Source organism: Mastigoproctus giganteus, chromosome 6 (genome assembly GCF_048544385.1).
Source record: "Mastigoproctus giganteus isolate SK-2022 chromosome 6, ASM4854438v1, whole genome shotgun sequence".
NCBI classification, from domain to species: domain Eukaryota; kingdom Metazoa; phylum Arthropoda; class Arachnida; order Uropygi; family Thelyphonidae; genus Mastigoproctus; species Mastigoproctus giganteus.
The window spans coordinates 53,613,998-53,635,415 of record NC_143580.1 but is presented as its reverse complement, the minus strand read 5'-3'; the positions used below and the strand labels follow the sequence as shown (position 1 = coordinate 53,635,415).

Below are 21,418 nucleotides of genomic sequence, written 5' to 3'. Positions count from 1 at the left end.
CCGGCCTCCGGCCCACCGTGGTTTCCCCCGTAAGGCTTATGGCCATTCCGCTTCTGTCAATAGAGAAAAAATATGAAATTGTGAAACGCTTTGAGCGAAATGAAAGACCATGTGATATTGCACGTGCTACAGACCTAAATGAGGCAACGCCGAGAAATTACAAAGAATGCGGAGAAAATAAAAACAACTTTCATAGCGGGAACAACTCAAAGTGTAATTAAAATCCATTAGATTAAGACACAAAGAATTGGAACGGCTGTCATCTCTTTGGATAGAAAATCAAACAAAAAGCAAGTTTGCTTACGATAGAAGCAAAAGCATTAGCAATATTTTATTACGATTTACGTATTATAATTTATACAGTACTTACGTATTATAAAATACGTAAGTATTTTATTACGACTATTTTATTTAATATAATAATTTTTTTACGAATAAAATACGTATTTTATTCGTAAAAAATACTTTTTTAGTATTAAAAAATACTAAAAATACTTTATTATAATATAATATTATTTTTATTACGTATTTTAATCGTTATAAAATACGTAAGTATTTTATATAGTATGAATCAGAGCTGAAATACTCAATATGTTCTACGTTGATAATAATATTAGTAAATTAATAAGAGGAGTTTACCTCAATATAGTACGTGGAACACTTCCGTATGATACCCTCCAGAAATTAAAACGGAAAAAACGAAAAAATCGACAACTTACCGGTACATTAAAGTAAAATATAAATAATTAAAGTAAAATATAAATAATTAAATAATCAATTTAACACAATTCAAAATCAATTCAAAACAATTAAAATTCAAATTAACGCAATTAAAAGAATCTAACGAAAATATTCAAAACGATTTTCCTTCCTGAAGCTGACAATGCTTTTCGACCGACTGTGATCACGACAGTCGGTCGAAAAGCATTGTCAGCTTCAGGAAGGAAAATCGTTTTGAATATTTTCGTTAGATTCTTTTAATTGCGTTAATTTGAATTTTAATTGTTTTGAATTGTGTTAAATTGATTATTTAATTATTTATATTTTACTTTAATTATTTATATTTTACTTTAATGTACCGGTAAGTTGTCGATTTTTTCGTTTTTTCCGTTTTAATTTCTGGAGGGTATCATACGGAAGTGTTCCACGTACTATATTGAGGTAAACTCCTCTTATTAATTTACTAATACTACTAGTAAGTATTTTATAACGATTAAAATTACCCGATTATTTATTGTGTTTGGTAATGTTTTGGTTCCAAATGTGTGTTCAATCTTGGGTGGTCGGCACCTAACCCCACTTTTCCCATAGGGCCTGTTGTTTATATTGCACGATTTTGCATTGCACGAGGATTTCTAGGAACGCAACTATCGTGCTATACGAGGACAGACTGTACTGCTAAAAGTGAGAATCATATGTAGTCCATAAAAATCATTAGACATTGCTGTGCATGTCTAATTTTATGGTATCCAGTTATCTACAGAGTTTACAGATTCCAATTTTCATGCTGTCTAGGCACAATTTATATTGCAATAGTAATACAACTGTTTACAATAGTGATTTATGCAATTATATTGCATAAATTACTATTGTAAACAGTTGTATTACAGATTTATTATGAAATAAATAAAAAATAAGTTAACCACTGAACATTAAAAGATAACCTCATTTTATATATATTTTTAATATAAATAAGAAATAAATTACATCAGCAAAATGATAGACTGAGGAACAGTGTCTTAATATTATAAATATTGTTTGCAATCTAATAAATGGTCTCTTAGGCAGAATTCTGTGATCTAATTATTATTATATTTTCAGGCTCTGTGACAAATTTGATGGTTCAATAGAAAATGATGTGGCCAATTTATTTAGTGGTTTAGCTGGAAATTTTGAAGGAATAGTACAATACAACAAGGATAATCGACAATTTGAGGTAAACAGATTATATATTTGTTGCTTCTCTGAAGTATCATATTTACTTAATTTTAGGTTTTCATCAGTATTCTAAAAAACATTAAATTAAAATGTAATAAATGGTATGCTATTAATACATACATACATACACATTGTTGTGTGGCCCCCAAAGTGCTACCAAATTTTACAGGTTAACTATATTAACTCTATATAAAAATAATGATAAATGTTAATATTTAAAGGAGAGATAACTAAAATTTAAATAAAAGTCATAACTTTTATGAGCCTTCATAAATGTTGGTAGTCATGAGATTGCTAATCCCTATTTTTTGGCAAGGAAAAATGTGAAAATATTTAATATTTCATATTTAATGTATCTTTAGCACAGTAATATTAAAAACTTTCGCTTTTATATTGGTTACACAAAAGCTCTAGTTTTCTTAGCTGAAATAACATAATCCTACTTAATGAAGGACTGTTTGGTGTTATCTGCTCAACCACATATAATTATATCTAAGAAGAGCAATAATTATGCTACATTCTTTGAATTAAAATTTTTTTTTCCTTTGCCATTTTATTATTTTCCTGTGCTTGTTTTTTCGATTGCTCCTTTGTTTCACACAAAATTTTGGGTCTAGTATACCAGGCAAGACTATACAGTTGAACATTATTAAATCCATTATTCTATGGAGTTCTCTACATATTTGTAAATTAACTAAGCTTTTAAAAGGGAATGATTAAAATTAGTTCTGAAAAAAATATTTAAATTATTATTTGTAATTGAGGTTTTGTATGCTAAAGGTTATTTTATGCTATGTATATGTCGTACTTGATGTTAGACCTAAACAAGCGCAACTGCGAGTGTAAATGCTGTAACTAAGTTGCACTTACCTTTATTCAGAATTACTTGATTATATCTAAAGCTAGTGGTATCTAATTAATACTTTAATGTATAAAATAGTCTGTACTAAAATTGCTCCGAACAGTGTATAAACCACACTGCTTAGAGAAACAATAATGGTTACCTATAACTAAAGGAAGTGCTGTTCACATGGCTTAGCAGAACATGTTTTCCTGTATTACATCACCACTGGCCGACCGGGCTAGCCGGGTGAGTAAAGTACCTGCCTGGCAACCCAAAGGTTGCGAGTTGAATCCCGCCTCGGGCTTGGATCAGAGTAGAAAATGCAAAAACCTGGGAGGTTCAATATGGCCACAGAAGCCGATGCATCAATAACTAACAAAAAAACATCACCACTGGAATGTGTTACTATTGAGAATCTTCCAGCTGGCATGGAATTAATTTTTTTATGTTAGAGAAAGATGAGTAAGAATTTAGAGGTTTGTGTAGAAATGCCGTTATGTTTAAATATAATTAACAGGCATGATAACAATCAGAACTTTTTAGTGACAAGCTGCTTGCTTGTTAAAAGTTGACAAGCAAGCAGCTTTGTCCGTAGCCGTGTGGTCATGAGCAGGAGTGCACCAGCACACGCTTTTTGAGTAGACCAGGTTGCAAGCCCCTGACTGCTAAATATGGTCGATCTGCCAACCCGCACTGGACAGCGTGGCAGATTATGGTCCATTTCCCTCAGCATGAATTGTTGAGGAGGCTTCCATCCTGCAGTGAGTTGATAATGGCTGCAGTTTACCTTTTATATTTTGTGAAAATATGGAATTTACTTTTTTTTATGTGTCCAAGTTTGCTTTTATTTTGTGAATAAGTCTCAGCCTCTCTTATGAAAATGTTTATTCATACAAATAAAGGTTTGAAACTATGTTCAATGTTATATACACTAGTTTACAGTCATTAAATGTTCCTTTTATGAAAAGAAAGATAAGCCACTTAATTTGTTTTCTTGAGTGGAAAAAGGAAGAATTCTGAAGATAAACTCTGCAACTTCAGTCCTGTTACTACTTGCAAAGTACACATAAAACTTCCAACATTATATGAACACTTACAATTCATTGTAACCATCATAGCTCTTTTCTAAAGTTATCAAAGGCAATTTTTGGTTATATATGCCCACAGGGAACTCTGATGTAGCTTTCTGCAATAGCAGTATATTTCCTAATGTCAGTAAAATTTGTACAACAACAACAGATTGGATGAGTCGCTGGTAATCAGAACTCACTAGTTATTGAGCTTGTTGAGTAACTTAGGTCACAGCTATCCAGCATGGCTCCAGCAAGCACCAGGTCCCCTCAGTAGAAGTCAGGTGGTACCATGAACCAGCAACTTTCTTTACTGGGACAGTGTTTGGAACAAATTCTGGAATGTAATTGTCAAAAATTAAAACAGCCTGAAATAAAATGAAGAAGTATTTTAAGCATTTAAATTTTCCCTTTCCCTTCCTTTTTACTACTAAAATAGCATTCTGTTATTGAAAATAATAAAACTCAAACTCTTTAAAAAAATCTTTGTATAAATTTGCACAAGCAGTGATTAATTTTAGTAGATACAGTTGAAGTTGAGTTAATAAATTTAATTTCTCCAAAGTTTAATGTATTTACATGAAAAATTGCACATATTTAAAATATGGCTAATTACAGGCAATTATATAAAACAGAAGTAAATAAAATGGCCAAATAACTGCAGAATAGCTGCAAAAAGGAAATAATATAGTACTGTAGCATATAAACTATGAAATAATATAATTTGGATGTAAAAGAGCAAAAACCAAATATTTTAAAATCTAAAGGGGACAAATTTAGAAGCTGCTGAAGAGAAATTGGGTAAAAATCCAAGAGTGAAAAAGAAAGAATTTTAAGGGTATAACGATACATTAAATGCATGGGAATCAAAAGTATCAGGAATGGAAATGGTGAAAGCAAATGGATTATACAGTGAAAAATAATTTAGAAAATTAGTGCCCAAGGTGAGGCTAAAAACCAAAGTGAAGAATTTAGTTGGCTATAGTAACGTTGGAGTGATGAAACATCAAAGTAAGTTGAGATCTCAAGGGTGAAACATCATGCTAATAATCCAATGGTATGAAAATTAAAAGAGGAGAATTTACTCTGGAAAATAATGTAGAAAAAAAAAAAAAATTAATAATGCCCAATGTGGCTAAAAGACCAAAATAAAGAATTTAGTTGGCTACAGAGATCAGGACTGTGAAGCATTAAAGTAAGCCATGATCCAAATGGTGAAATATCACAATAATAATCCAATGGTAAGAAAAATGAAAAAAAAGGGAAATGCCAGCATGAATCTCATCTCCTCAGAAAACTGCTAGATTCACAACTGACGAGCAGCATTCTGATAGCCAGACAACCAACACATGGGTGGCATCATATGAGTTTCATTTTTTTGTTTTTATATGCTGTATTTCTAACATGTTAATTGTCCATCTGCAGTGGCTATTTTCAAAAAATGTCAAATTATTAATAATAAACATACTTATTTATGGTAATTAAATACTAGTTAAAAATACCTGCATGTGCTACTCTAACAGGCCAGTATATAAAATGTCAACAAATGATTTTCCTCCATAATAATTATTTTTAATTTGATTTTTAGAAGATTAAATGAAAACAAATACATGAAGTACTGGTTATTTTTATTGTATATGTAGGGAGCTAAAGGAACAAACATCACCATAGATACACTGTGTAATATCATGACAAATTCAAGCATTGGATCTTCTGTTCATCGGTATGCTGCAATCAATTCACTTATTCTGGATGCTTATGGAGAAACTTGCCTAGACTTCAAATATGATAATACTATAAAAAACTTGTCCTCTGTTTCTTGGAATAGTAGTGCTTCAGAAGGAGGTATGAATAATATGATTTATTATTTGTTTAGTGGTTTTTTTTTTTTTTTAAATTTAACTTGAAGAATATTTAGTGAAAAATCTTTTTCTGCAATAAAACTTAATTTGTTAATACTAAAAACATTTAGAATTACTTACCTACCCATCAACTGTGGTGGTTCTGGATACGTTATTAACAGTATAACATTGGTCGTTAGGACCGTTTTTATTTTATTTTATTTTTTTACTAGTATCAAAATCTTTAAAAAAAAATAAATTAATTGAAAGTGCTTTCTGTTGCTCCTGTATAGATAGCATAAAAAGAGTTCACTATTTATCATTCATTTAGAAAGGCCTTGGTTCAAGTACTATTGGAGACTATGGCGCCTCCGTAGCCAGGTGGGAAGGAGCACCAGTGTGTAGCACACGCTTCTTGATTAGACCGGGGTTCGAGCCCGTCACCACCAAATACGGAGGATGCGGAAAGGTCAGGGAATGACCACATCCCCGCCAATATGGCCTTAGTTGCTAATGCTCCTAAAAAACCAAATAACATTGGAGACTATAGGAATTCTTAATGATATATTCAGTACTTAGAAATTGGAAATAGTGAGCACAAGAAGACAAGGGTTTCAATCATTGAATTACTCTGAATTTTTTAGCATATAAGTTATGCATAAAGATATTTTGTGGTAAATGATTACACTTGCCATAAAATACCTTTATGCACAATTACTGTGTTTTTTTTTTTTTTTTTGCTGTGTTATAAATGTAATATTATTGTTATTATTATTATTACTAGCCATTTAGTGCAAGGAAGCCTGAGGCTTATACTGCACCAGCTAAAAAAAATTCCGAATTACCCTGGGGGGGGAGAGAAAGAGAGAGAGAGAAGTAGAAGGGAATCACCAAGAAAGAGAAAAATGATTATATCCAGCTCAGGACCCTGGGTGTGCCACACTCACCAGATGTGAGCCCCTGGGGCTAATTTCTTAAGAATCTTATTCTGGTTACATTTAGTCACTTAGCACATTAGTATTGCTGTGAGAGAGGGAGATTTATCACTGCTGGTTTTATCTGGATGGTTTTATTTTGAATATATAAATACACACATATATATATATATATATATATATTTTTTTTTTTTATGTATTTTATCAGCAAAAATATTCAACCTTTTTTGCTACACCAATAAGATCGAACATTTTGGATTCAGGAATACCAGCTGATTCCATTTACATATGTTACCTAATTCAGTCTACTACTATAGGACCTTATCTCTGGATTCTATATGTAGAAGGGATAATCTGTGAGTGACATACAATGATATTTATCTTACCCATTGCATCAAAACTTGATCACAATATACAGTGGATGCCACTTATTGTGATCACTTTAGGACATGGCTTAATTGATAACAGTACCTGAAGAAACAAGAATGCAGCTGTTCAGTGTTGTTTACTGATGAAGAGCAGAAATATGTTCATAAAAAAGGTGGAAGTGGGTAGAAAGAAAACATTAAAATCAGGCAATATAAAATACTTTAAACTGATGCCCACAATTTCTTCAAGAAAGTCACATTAAAAACGAACGAAACTCAAAGTTTCTTGAAATCCATACAAACCATTAAAAACAAAGAAAATATTAAAATCAAGAATTAGAAAAGAGAATGCTCTACAGTAAAACAGTCAGATTGGTAGGAATACAGATACACTACTTTCTTTCAGAGTAACAACACTGACAACTGTACAAGCTGTATGAAACAATAGCAGTATTTAGTAGAACTGATCTTTGTGAACTTTTGCCTTGCCTTATAATGGAATAAAAAATAAGTCTGTTACTTAAAAAGTTTCCATCATTTAACTAGTGAAAATCTAATTTAAAAATCTAAAAACAAACTAATGTAATGGATAATCAAAAAAGAAATAATTTGTTTGCTTAATTAAGTGAGTGAATTAATTTTTTATCAATGACAGTCACACCAATTGAGAACGTACATAAATCACAATAAAAAGCATTACATTTTAAAATTGTAAATAGTTTACTTGAGGCCCAGGTATATTTGCACCTCAAATAACTGCAACATTATTGAATATTTCTTACATCTTGAAACAAATCTTGTAACTACCAGTGAAACATAAAAATATAAAATAAAATTTTATAAAATGATAAAAGTGATGAGTACTAAAAGCAATAAAAACAAAATATGCTGAGAAGCTTTTGGTGCGATATACTCCTTTGTCAACTTTGAAGACAAATAATATGATATAACATTATGTTTTGCAGAGCAACAAACACATGCACTTACCCTGGGCCAGCTGTAACAGGCCAATGCAGATCATGAGTGGGAAAAAGGAAAAGAACAGAAAAAATGGTGGGGGGGGGAACATCAGTTGTTAGACTCTGTGGAAGTAAATGACATGTATTGCCACATTATAAGCTTGACATCTCTCATGTTTAAAATAACTACTTCCATAATAGGGTGTATGCTGATTCCACTGCTGCAATTAATTTTGGAACCTGCCACAGCTATATGGAAGTGTTTCCAACCAAGAGTGATGCTGAGAATCATGTATGCAGTCCAAATTTTTAACACTGGCAGGTGGGTTACAATTAACATACTGCTCACACCGATAATGCTCAGCAACAGCAGAGCAGATGAAATTGGCCTGACAAATATCCCCCCCCCACCCCAATGTCCTGAGATGCGATTGCAAAGCCTACAATCTGACTCGCCAAGGTAACACACCCTACGGTCTGGGTATGTGATCCGATAAGCAGAATCGCATCTGGCAACCATCGACTGCAACTTCCTGCCAGGGGAGCTACACACAACCAACACATTAGCAACGCAACACCGTAGCAAGACTTGTAGAAACGCCTAGATAATGGGAAATATAAGCAGTGGCAACTAACTCACTATAGTGATCCAAATGGGAAACTGAAATTTATCCAAAACATGGGGGGGAGGGTAAATATCTGTCCTGATCCTACAGCTCTTGGCATCCCTGTCAGCAGCAGAATCACATGGGACCATGCTCAACTAAATAGCATTCATGCTGTGCTATACAGATGTCCTGGGGCATGTGCCAGCTTATAATTGGTGAACTGTCCTTGGCACACTAATTGCCAGGGCCTAACTGGCACTGGCAGATCCAAAAATATGTTTTCCTCCACGGCTTCCATGGTAATATTAGCTATGGGAGCGGTGACTGGAGAACCCATAGCTGTACCCTGAATCTGCTAGTACAATAAATCACTGAACATGATTATGCCACCAGATAAATATTTAAGGCGTTATAAATATCATTTGTAGACCAAGAGAGGTCTTAACCTTCAGCACGGAATCCCTGGCCAACAGTCACCTAACAAAAGTAGACTGGCTGTATTAAAGTAGATGTAAACAGGGAGACCATGTTGAAGGAAATCACGACCTTGCCCTCCAGGATGTTAAAATCCTTAATGATCTGCAGATAATGAATGCTACTATTGACAACATAGTTTGTTTTACCAATGAGTAGTGAGAGCAATACAGCATATGCTTGGAAAGTTCATATGTTGGGGTGCCATAACAAAAAAATCAGATGCAAAGAAATGCCTGCTTTGTGCATTTTTGGCAAACCATAGAACTGGGGAGGCTAGCATCCCATTGCATGGAGCTTCCATCAAGTGGATTTACTAATTTTATTATCAATAAACCATACATAAACTAATTCATTTATATTGGATTCTAATTTCTTACAAACTTTAATGGGAGAATCCTCAATATGTTCTTAAGAAATTACAAGATTGAAAAGACAAATTGGGCCCAATGAACTGAACAAAAATTGAGCTGTAATATACATTATTTTAATTTTTTTAAAAATGCTCTTATTCCTTATGGCAGTTCCTTTTTTATTGTAGGTCGTCAGTGGACTTATCAAACCTGTGTTGAATTTGGGTTTTTCCAGTCATCAGACTTGAAGAGCCAACCTTTTGGTGATCATTTTCCAGTCAGGTAAGCTGGTGATATTCTTGAAAATAATCCAAAAGAAAATAGGATATTTATAATGTTAAAATTAGACTTTTCACAAATCAAGAACAGAAAGAATAAAGACCTGAGGATTACTCAAACAGGGGTAGGATCAAAATATTCCAGGGCTGAATTTTTATTTAAAAAAATATAGCAGTTATAGGTAATTACATATTGAACTTTTTTAAAATAATGACTGGTTATTTACACATTTTTTCCATAAATTACATAATTGCAAATGACCTTTTAAGTTCCCTTTTGAAAATTCCTCTTCATTTTTCAGACCTGCCATAACTTCTGCTTTACTAGAAAATTACTAAAAAATAATAAAAATCAGATGGTGCAAGGTTATATGAAAAATGAAAATGTTGTAAGACAGTTTTCAAAGAGTTCCATTCCTGTGGTTGCTGGCCCACCTTCATAATGCCACAAATCGTTTCCCATTCAAACTCCATCAGGTCCTTCCTTCCCTTCCCATTGCACAGGCTTCATATTGACAAACTGACAGGCACTACTTGTGCTGTCACTTTGCCGCCGGTAGGTGACATCACTCCTAGATGTTGTGGGATGTGTCCACTCATGGTCAATGTTTTGGCTCATGAATGTAATTATATAATAAAAAGAAAATGTAGCTCACAATACTGTCTCCACATATAGCCATCAAGTCTAAACTCATAACAGTCAACAGTCACTTATGATTTTTTTTGAAAACAGTTCAAAAAAAGTTCGAGTAGAGATGAAGATGTCTGCAGTCAGTCCAAATTTTTTTCTTCTTGGAGATATGGATTATTTCTATTCAGAGGAAATTATGACATGACACTTGGTTTGTGGATCATAAAGAATGCACCAAATTTTTATCTTTTGCAAACAGTTTATGCAAATTAATTTTTTTTATTTTATTTACATTTCAATAAATATTAATATATATTTAGTGTATGGGCTTCTGTAAACTGGGACTGTCCATCCCCTAGGTTGCCAGATTTGGTGTATCTATAATTATGCATTTAAAAGCCATGCCTTATAACAATTATATAAAAAATAATAATTTGAGTAGTAGAAAAGAAAAAAATTTCGATTTTTTTTTTTTTTTTATTGTTTAATTAATATGGTAGTATAACTAGGCTTTAACTTGATAACAGTACAGAAAGAAAATAGACCATTACAATTTAATGAAGTTGAGCACAAAAAGAAAATTTTCACTGAAAAAAATGCCCAGAAATCGGTAAGAATACCATACTTCGTTTCCTTCATCATTTGTGAATTCTGTCTGTCTTTCTCACCAGCAAAAAAAAAAAAAAAAAATTCTGAATTACCCTGGGAGAGAACAAGAGTCAGAAGTAGAAGGGAATAACAAAGAAAGAGAAGAATGATGATGTCCAGCTCAGGACCCTGGGTGTGCCAAGCCTATACTCACCCAGGGTCCTGAGCTGGATATCATCATTCTTCTTGTTCTTGGTGATTCCCTTCTACTTCTCTCTCTCAAGGTAATTCAGAATTTTTTTTTTTTTTTTTTTTTTTGGCTGATGCAGCATAAGCCTCAGGCTTCCTTGCACCATATAGCTAATAATAATAATATTATTATTATCAGGCAGCTGAATGTTCCAACGTTCTGTTAGATTCTGCAGTATGGTACTAGTAGGCTGAACTGTTCTGAGTTTGTTTGCATAGTGGGTTGTCCACTGCGGATCATGTAGTAGTGACCAAATAGGATGAGCGGAGAGGCTTTTAATTTGAGCTGAGTAGTTCATCAGTAACATCTTTCTTCTGATGCTGAGGGGAGGTTTGTGAGCCTCAGCATAATAAAGACTTTGAACCCTTAGAGAATCAAAAGATCTAGATTCCCCTGTGGATTATCTTCACACTTTCTTTTGATGATTACTTTGAGCAGTGAGGTAAAGGTATTTTTGCAAAATATTAACATGCAATAACTACAATTTTGCTCCTGCACAGAAGTATCCCCATTTTATTATTAAGATCTATACACAAAGTCTGACAAAGTGGGTGCAGCTGCTGTCTTCCCTAATACAACTGTTTCAGTTTTACCTCTGGCTGAATGCAGCAGTTATACTGCTGTGCTCCATGCCATTAAGTTTGCCCTGAAAAACATCTCACTCCTGTCAATAAACAAAAGCATAATATAATGCATTAGGGCTTATGCCTCACGCTGCGAGAGAGTTAGACTAAGTCCTAATGCATTATAGTCTTAATTCATCTTATACACCATCAGGCATCTCTCATATTGTGGAGTTATACTTCATAACTGTTTTGCCATCATTACATCACTTGGGTACCTGCCACCCACTGAAGAAGGGCCAAATAGCCCTGAAACGGTGTTGTCTGGGTGGTTGTATCCACTGAGAATAAGTAACAATAGTCTCCTTTAGGTGAAGCGTTACTTATTTGAAGTAGTGCATTGTCATGGCAACTCGTCTTGAAGGTATTCACAATATGAGATATGACTTAAACGATGCCGTTTTTTGCAAATAATTTGCTAATCTAGAATTGGCTGTGTACTAATATGATGCATTTGCACTAACTTGTACAAAAGCATAATATATATACTGACGTACAGTGCTCTTTTAGCACTTCGTCACCTTACAATCCTTTTTTTTTTTGTTAGTTGTTGGTGCATCGGCTTCTGTGGCCATAATGCACCTCCCAAAGTTTTTGCATTTTACTCTGATCCAAGCCCAAGGCAGGATTCGAACCCGTGACCTTTGGGTTGCCAGGCAGGCACTTTACCCACCTGGCTAGCCCGGTCAGCTTACAATCCTTTATTAAAGCTCATAAATCATGAGCTGATACGCCTTTGTGAGCATCAGCAAACTCCTATCTTCTCTTGGATCCCGGGCCATGTGGTATTCCAGGAAATGAATGTGCAGATGATGCTGCAAAGCATCCCTCCAGCATAACCTCAAATGATCTAGTCCCATATCCTGATTGTAGACACAATATATGGAGAACATGTATGGAACAGTGAACTCTTCTATGGAAAATGCAAGTAAATAACAAGCTGTTTCAAATAAAATTTGAACCACAAGTGTGGACTTCTAGCATTCATAAAAATTGAAAAGTAATCCTAGCCAGAACCTGAATACATCATACTCATCTCACACATCTCTTTCTGCTTACAGGAAATGATTCTCCAACAATGTATACACTGCTTGCAACCACTCATAGTAAAGCATATACTCGTGAGAATGTAACTTATTCAATGATGCCCAATGCACTCCTTTCAGATCTGCAAGAACTTTTGTCTCTCAACAGCATCATAGGTAAAGAAACAAATCTTTCTCTATTTAAAACAAATTCAAATGTACAACCATTTATAACTGCTCCTGGGGCAGTTTTCATATGTAAACTCAATTACTTTGAGAGGCACAATATGGCCAAAGTAGCCCTTCCACCAAAAACTACTACAACAACATCCATCTGATCAATGATCACCACTATGGATTCCATCGGTATCGATCCACTGGTGATATTCAGGCTTATGTTACCTATCTGTGGACAAATTCAATGGAAAAGTTTGGTGAAACTCAAGCAGTTGCTCTTGACATTTCAAAGGGTTTTGATTGTGTTTGGCATAAAGGTCTTCTAAATAAGCTTCCATCTTATGGTTTGTCAACTGCTAATTCAAATTTTTAATTGGGTATTCAGCTTTCTCTCTGACTGCTCACTGCAGGTGATGGTAGATGGTTCTCTGTCTTTTAACTTCTCCACTAATGCTGATGTTCCTCAAGGTTCAGTTCTTTCTCCCGCTTCCTCTTGTATATTAATGACCTTCTTCCATTGAACAGAAATCCTATCCATAGTTTTGCTGATGATAGCACATTGCATTCCATCTTCCAGTTTGAGAAACCTTGCCTTACACAAACTGCATCTAAAAAAGGGGGTTTTCTCTTTCAACTCTCAGCATTAATTTCCTTTCAAACAGCTGTTCACTCTGTACAAATTGTAAATCTACCCTACCATGGAATATTGTTCTCACATCTAGGGCAGTGTCTTCTAGATTCCATTCAGAAGAGGGTAGTTAGGTTTAATAACTCATCTCTAACAGAGTCTTTCCATTCTCTGTCTCGCAGATGTTCTGTTTCTGCTGCATGCCTTTTTTATAGGCACTGTTCTTCTGAATTGGCCTCTATACTTCCCACTCTCTCTTCAAAAGCAATCTAAACTTGCTGCAACCAGTCAACATTCTTTTACTATCCAACTTCAAACTCACAGAACAAACTTTTCTTCTTACTCATTTATTCATTCAACTTCTGGAAGAACCTTCCTTCATACATATTTCCTGAAAATTACAATCTACAAAAATTCAAGTCTAATATCAACAAATATCTTCTCAGCCTTCAGCCCACACATGGTACTAAGTACTATAGGAATAAGTTTATTTTTTTAATATACTTATTTACTTCTGAAAATTTGCTACTCTAAACTGTGACATATATGTATGAGGGACAATCAAAAGTTATCTATGTCAGTAATAAAGAATTAGTATAGCTTGAGATATATATATTCCCTTGAGTTAAATATATGTCCTCCTTTTTGGGGGCAAAGAAAAAAATGGCTGTCTTTGTTCTAGTCTTTGAAAAAGCCATTTAAGCTTCTTTGAAGCTATTATTACTTGAAATTTGATGCCCACAGGAGTTTCCTTCACACTTCTAAAGAGACAATAATCACTGAAGGCCAGGTCTGGTCTGTATGGTGAGTGGTTTAACTACCGGAATCCACAATCACTTACAGTGGCAGTTGCTTTATGGAACTTGTGGATAATCTATTCTTTGTGGGAGTACCATGAAAAATGCAAGACGTTGCATGTCAATTTTCCTCTTCTTTGTTCTTGGTGTACAGTTCACTTAAGCAGTGATTAGCCATGTTGGCTGCCAAGCTTCAGACAAGTTACTTCCAGTATCCATCCTCACTAAATTCACATCTCCAGAAATGATGTTAGCATGCGCTCGCACTCTCTCAACAAGTTATAAACTTCATCTTTTCTTGTGTGTACACCCCACACACATCTTTACCAAGCACGTATGCAATGCAAATGGGATAACCAGTTGTATGGTTTCAGTATCACTCAACCATCTTGAAAAATCTGACTGTTGAGGGCTCCATCTGTTCCTTGTAGATGGGACAATTTCAATGTTGAGCAGTGTATATTAATCAGTTTTACTCGTACAGAAAGTTTGGTTTCTGTTACTAAAGGAAAAATACTTGTCTTTGCTTTGTTCTAATTTTTTTCTATTTTATAGGTTCTACATTCAACAGTGCCAAGACATTTTTGGCCATAGATTTTCCTTGGATCTACTTCAGCAAGGTGTGAACAGGACAAATACAAACTATGGAGACTATGGCATGAAAGTAACAAAAGTTGTATTTCCTAATGGTTCCATTGACCCATGGCATGCTTTAGGAGTTACGAGTGATTTGAACCCTGATGCAGTTGCTATTTACATTAATGGTAAGCACTAAAGGCTTAGATTCTGCAAATAAATATTTGTAAAATAATATTTAAGAGGTGTGATAGTTGAGAATGGAACATATTAGTATTAGTAACGGCCGCATGGTGCAAGAAAGCCTATGGCTTATGCTGCACCAGCCAAAAAAAAAAAAAAAAAATGATAAAAAACAATTATTATTTAGGTTCTTTCATACAAATTTCTCAAGCCAAATTTCATAAGTCACAAGAATTAAAATCCATAAATACTCCTTTCACAGAATTTTCACACAAATTAATTCATAAATTTAATGGTCAATAAATGACCGTTAAGATGCATTAATTTCTAAGAAGTATTCTGACTTATGCTACTTAGCAACAGCAATGCTTTTTTGTTCTGGTAATTATACACCCAAAATTCAAAACATCACAGTAGGAAATACAGGTAACCCATGATTCATGACCACATTTTTATTAGAGTCCAGGGAGAAGCAGCAAAATGAGTTTCCACCAAAGTTAGCCTAAATCTTTGAAGAAGAAGGCTGCTGTTCTCAGCAGGTGTTCAAAATTGACAGAACTTGACTTTACTGAAAGGTTAGGTTAGGTCAATGGAATTATCTTTCAGTAAAAAAATTCCATCAAATTTTTCAGTAAAGAAATTTTTGAAAATTCCATCAAAGACTTGCATTGCAAAGGGAAAAAAGTCAATTCCTGAATTCACAGCAGCTAAAGATTGATGGACTTTGTTAGAGCTAATGCTGCAGGTGACTGCAAATTGAAACCAGTGCTTGTATGTTCCTAAGGTGTGAAAATATGGAACAATGGCCATGTAAAGCACTGCTCATTTTGAGTAATGGTGCAGGCCATACCAAATTTCTTCAGCACAGTAATCCAAACATCAAAATTATTTTCATGTCCCGTAACATGATTGCATTGCTTTAACCAATGGACCAGATGTTTTTTTTTTTTTTTTTTGTTGTTGTTATTTGGTTTTTAGGAGCATTAGCAACTAAGGCCATATTGCTCCGGGGATGTAGGGTGGTCATTCCCTGACCTTTCTTCATTCTCCGTATTTGGTGGTCACGGGCTCGAACCCCAGTCTAATCAAGAAGTGTGTGCTAAGCACTGCTGCTCCTGCCCACCTGGCTACGGAGGCATCACTGCATCTTCTAAAGCTTATCTTGGACAGACTTTCATCAGGATGGTAGAAACAGTTGATAAGGAAGGTGACCTAACAATCAAAGAGTTCTGACCACTGTGAAAATCATTAAAGATACCTGGAATACAGCTACCTTATCCTACAAGTCGCTGCTGAAAATTTCAGATGAATGATCCTAATTTCAAATGAAATTCAAAGTTCATTTCAACTAAAAATATTCTTGTTTGATAGGGGAGATTTTCTATGAAACAAAGAAGGCTCATCTTTAGTTCAAACCTTATTGGATTCTTATTTCAAGAAGCCTCACTCAGTGCATTCCAAATGCAAAAAATACTCCACCTGAAACCAGCTTGGCTCAAATAAACTCCTCCAGTATAGTTCCTTTCCTCTTGCAAAATTATGTTATGAAGATCAGTTCCTTTTCCCATTCTGTGCTTTATCTTCCTGTTCATTCTTTCTTTCTTTTTAGTTAATAATGTTTGTAAAGGCATACAGTGGCGAATTCAGGGTAGGGGCACCGGGCCATGTGGCTCCTTGTCGTTTTTCAGAAAATACACACCAATCATTTAAATTCCATGTAGCTACAAAAAAAAAAAGTTTTTTTTATTTTTTTTTTTTATTGTTAACATAGGATTTTATTTTTTTCGCATTGTGGCTCAACTATTTTCAACTGACTAGAGTTGGCAATACTGATGCTAATGTGGTCGGCATTCTAGTGCACAAAATGGTGCCCCCACCCTGTCATTTTTTCCTGGATCCGCCACTGAAGGCATATATTAGTGTATTTTATTTAGCTTTTCCTCCGTTTTTTTGTAGTTGATTTTATTATTTTTAGGGTAAGAAATGGATTTTCAAGAACAGAATTGCCATTTATACACTGAATCTATGAGAAATAAGAGTTTGAGTTACGGTGGTTCATGCACCAACTGGGTCATGAATGCAAGGGTTGCCTATACTCATTTAATTTTCTTTAATAAATTATTTCGGCCCAAACTTACATAAAGAAGGAAGAGTAGTCAGAAGTTTTATTTATCTATAGCTGCTCCACTTTAATAAACTCTCTCTCTCTCTGACTAAATTTATTTGAAGAGTGAAAGGTTTATAAAAGTGTGATGGAGAAAGAAAGAGTGCACCTTAACACATTCACCTTCCATGACAAGCACATAGCACATACTGAACAAGGATTAGCAGGAAATATCCACACTTGCAATTTTGTCACCCCCCCCACCCACCGAGCGCTGTTTTGACCAGGAAAGATGATTTTAATCCCCAGTATGACCCTACTAACCTGATGTCATAGGGTCCCAAGGATTATTTTCCTACCCTACTATGACACATTCCCCCCCTTTATAAAGTTCAGTACATTTGTTACATAAATTTACTACCTCACAAGCTATTATTGTCTCCTAACCTTGTCTCCTAATTGGGTTTCATCACATCTGCCCTTAATTTAAATGCAACTCACAATTGGCTACTTTATTTTTCTACTAGGCCATTTCATTTACTTTTTTATATAATTTACTGAATCAAAAACAGGGGTTTCTTTTTTTCCACTTGAGGTTGCTACTGTTCTTGCATTCAAATATTCATATGGCAACACATGCTACACCTTGCTCCTCTGCTGGAAAACAGTAAGTTTTATATTTTTCTTTTATATTTTGCTTTTCCGTTTCAGTATATCATCTTCAATTTGATTCTCTGTTGGGTCAATGATTATTCAGTATCCACTGGGCCAAATCATGAAATCTAAGTTGAACTTATATATATATACTAATTCTTGCATTACAGTTATTACATAAACAGAGGACCTGCATATTGATGTCATATCATATCAATCTTTATGGGCAACTTGAAACTGTCATTAATATTTGTGCAATACAACATAGATAAAACTCACAGTTCAATCATTAATTATGTACTCCATAGCTTTACTTGGCTATATCATTTTTCATTCAGATATTCTCTTATTCACCAACATTTTCATTATGATCAAAGGGTTAGACTGCTTTGGCACTAGCCCTGATCTATAACACAATGTATAATAATATAGTAATATTGTTAAACAATTATATGCTGGTTCCCAAGTTTCATAGCACTCATGATCCTAGTGATCTGTTTAAGTAAATTTTGATAATTCAAGATGCTGATTGTGAAAGTGACACCGGCATATGAAATTAAATTTTGCAAATGTAACTTTGCGGTTGATTTTTTCCCAGTTTAACAGTAATACATATGGTGGACACTGCTTATTGTGGTCACAGATAACTGCTTATTTGGGACACACATTAATTAATAACAATAATTATGAAACAAGAATATAACTGTTTAGATTGTTTATTGATGCATAGCAGAAATGTGTACATAAAAGACTGAAGCGGACAGAAAAAAAACATTAAAATAAAGCAATGTAAAAATAATTTTTAACTGTCAATGTTTCTGGAAATCCATACAAACCATTATAAAGAAAATATTAAAATCGAAAATTAGAAAGGGTTAATGCTCTACTGTAAAACAGTCTGATTGGTAGGAATACAGATACAGTGCTTTCTTTCAGGGAATAATAACAGTGACAACCATAAGAACTGTACAAAGCAACAGCAGTAACTGGACATGCAACACATATTAGAGTTAAAGATCAAATCAGGGTGTTACTTAGTCACTTCCACTGCTCATACATAAACTGCAATAAGGCATAAAAATGATAACATAAACCGAAGCACTGATTACTTGTTTTTGTTATTTGGAGCATTAGCAACTAAGGCCATATTGCTCCGGGAATATGCGGTGGTCATTCCCTTTACCTTTCCCCATCATCCGTATTTCGTGGTGACGGGCTCGAACCCCGGTCTAATCAAGAAGCGTGTGCTACGCACTGCTGCTCCTTCCCACCTGGCTACGGAGACGCCTCCACTGATTACTTAACCATCTGGTTTTTTTTTGTTTTCCCCCATGTATTAGTACATGCCTGATTGGGAATTTATAAGTAATAACATTACACAAATAATGACATTATCTGTGCTCACAATAAGCAGTGTAAACTGTAATAATAAACCTAATGAATATCTGTTATGTATTGGAAAGGTGTTTTTTTTTCCCCATAATAAAAAGTAACAAAATAAAAATTTTTGATTATTGTATGCTACATTACATAGTGAGAGAAGTTATGCACCCTTCACAGGGTGCATAACTTCTCTTGCTATGTAATGTAGCTTATAAATTATATTCATAAAAATCTGCTTTTTTTTTTTTTTTTTTTTTTTTTATTTAGGAACAGCTCATTGTGCTAATATGTACCCAGATTCAGTAGATGATATTCCACAGCTGAAAGAAGCCAGAGTGAAAATCCAAAGTCATATTGCAAATTGGCTTAATCAATGATGCAATACTTTTTTAAGCAAAGGAGACTAAACTACTACAGCAGAACCTCATAAATCTAGCATTTTCAGGGACATAGCATAATGTATATTTTTGAAAATTGTTTTTTTTTTTTTTTTTTTTTTTTTTATCTGTTCTGCATATAGCCTAAATTTTCAGGAATACCTCGTTATTTTTATTAGATAATACAACAGCCTTTATCCCCATAGTCTCTACGGAAATGACAGTCTCCATCATTAAGCCAAATATAACTTATACTTTTGGTTAAGTACTAAACTGTGATCTAGTATTGAACGTCTTTATATATTGCAAATACGTAGTAACAATGACATAACAGTGGAAGAAATATGAACAAAAAGAAATTGGTGGTTTGGAATAATGTATAAATTTGGCACCTGCAGTTTTTTTTTTGTTTGTTTTTTTTTAAGTTTGGCCAGCCTTTTTTCTCTTCAGCTCTCCTACATCAATTATCCTCAGAAAAATATTCAAAAACGATCTCGATTTTTGAGGTTCTACTATATTATAATACCACTTATGTATATTATTTAATTCTTAATTTTAAAATTTGTGATTTTGTATATAAATGCTATAGACAAGGATGTTGCCAGGAAATAGACCAATTTACCCACCCTTCCACTGGAAAATTATGTTTTGAGATATAAGCCTGCTAATATCCTGAAATTAACTTCCCCTCCCCCACACAGAGAAAATTCCTGGTGGCACATCTTACTGCATCATAAATGTCACAATATAATTTTTATATGTACGTTTACATTCATGAAATAAATATTTTGATTTTTGTAATTTTTATTCTTTTTTAGCTGTTATATGTGAAAAATTCACATATTGCATTTTGTTTTTTGTTTTTTTTTTGATTAACAATGATTTTCAGTCTCATAATATACATATTAGGAAGTTATGCTTGAAGTACCATAGTTCCCCATGTATAAGACGCACCCTTTTTCGAAAAATTTGGGGTCTAAAAACTGGGTGCGTCTTATACAGTAGATGTAGATTTTTTTTACTTGCATTTCCCGCTTGTTGTCTTTGCGCTCATTGTTTCGCACTTGTTACCGGTTACGTTTTGCCACGTTCTGCCCAGAAATGGCTAAGAAAAGATTTTCGTACAGTGCTGAATTCAAGTTAAAAGTGGTCCAGTTTGCAAAAGTGAATGGAAATCGTGCTGCTGAACGTAAGTTTGGTCCTCCTCCAACTGAGAAAACAATCCGAGACTGGCTACGGGAAGAAGAAACCCTACTGAAAATGCCACAGCAAAAGAAGGCCATGGGAGGCAAGTCAGCAAAATGGCCTGATTTAGAGAGGGAATTGAAGAGCAAAGGGCAATTGGAATTCCTGTGTCCACAAAGATGGTTCAGCATGAGGCAAGAAGAATTGCTGATGAAAAAGAAGTTACTGATTTCAAAGGAGGACACAATTGGTGCTTCAGGTTCATGAAACAGAATGGACTAAGCACGCGTACACACACTAGACTTTCCCAAAAGATGCCTGAAAGCTATGAGCAGAAGGTCCTTGAATTTCATCGTTTTGTCATTCAATGTCGGAAGACATCAGTTTGAGTTGGGACAGATTGCAAGTAGGGACAAAGTCCCCCTTCGATTTGATGTCCCAAGTAAAAAACTGTTGATAAGAAGGGGGTGAAAACTGTAACTGTGAAGACAAGTGGACATGAAAAGAGCCATTATACAGTTGTTCTAGCTTGTTGTGCCGACGGAACCAAGCTGCCTCCTATGCTGATT

The 21,418-nt window shown here is 34.3% G+C and overlaps 1 protein-coding gene across 1 annotated transcript in view; it reads left to right on the top strand.

Annotated features, from left to right (window-relative positions):
• LOC150084277 (putative serine protease F56F10.1) overlaps positions 1-19,727 on the top strand; it is a 54,999-nt gene extending 35,272 nt beyond the window's left edge. The window contains exons 5-9 of the mRNA XM_090375141.1: positions 1,822-1,936; positions 5,496-5,697; positions 9,579-9,672; positions 14,943-15,151; positions 19,555-19,727. Coding sequence (XP_090231267.1) covers positions 1,822-1,936; positions 5,496-5,697; positions 9,579-9,672; positions 14,943-15,151; positions 19,555-19,664 — 730 coding nt within the window. The 3' untranslated portion in view covers positions 19,665-19,727. The remainder of the gene's footprint in view (positions 1-1,821; positions 1,937-5,495; positions 5,698-9,578; positions 9,673-14,942; positions 15,152-19,554) is intronic.
• Positions 19,728-21,418: the final 1,691 nt, after the last annotated feature.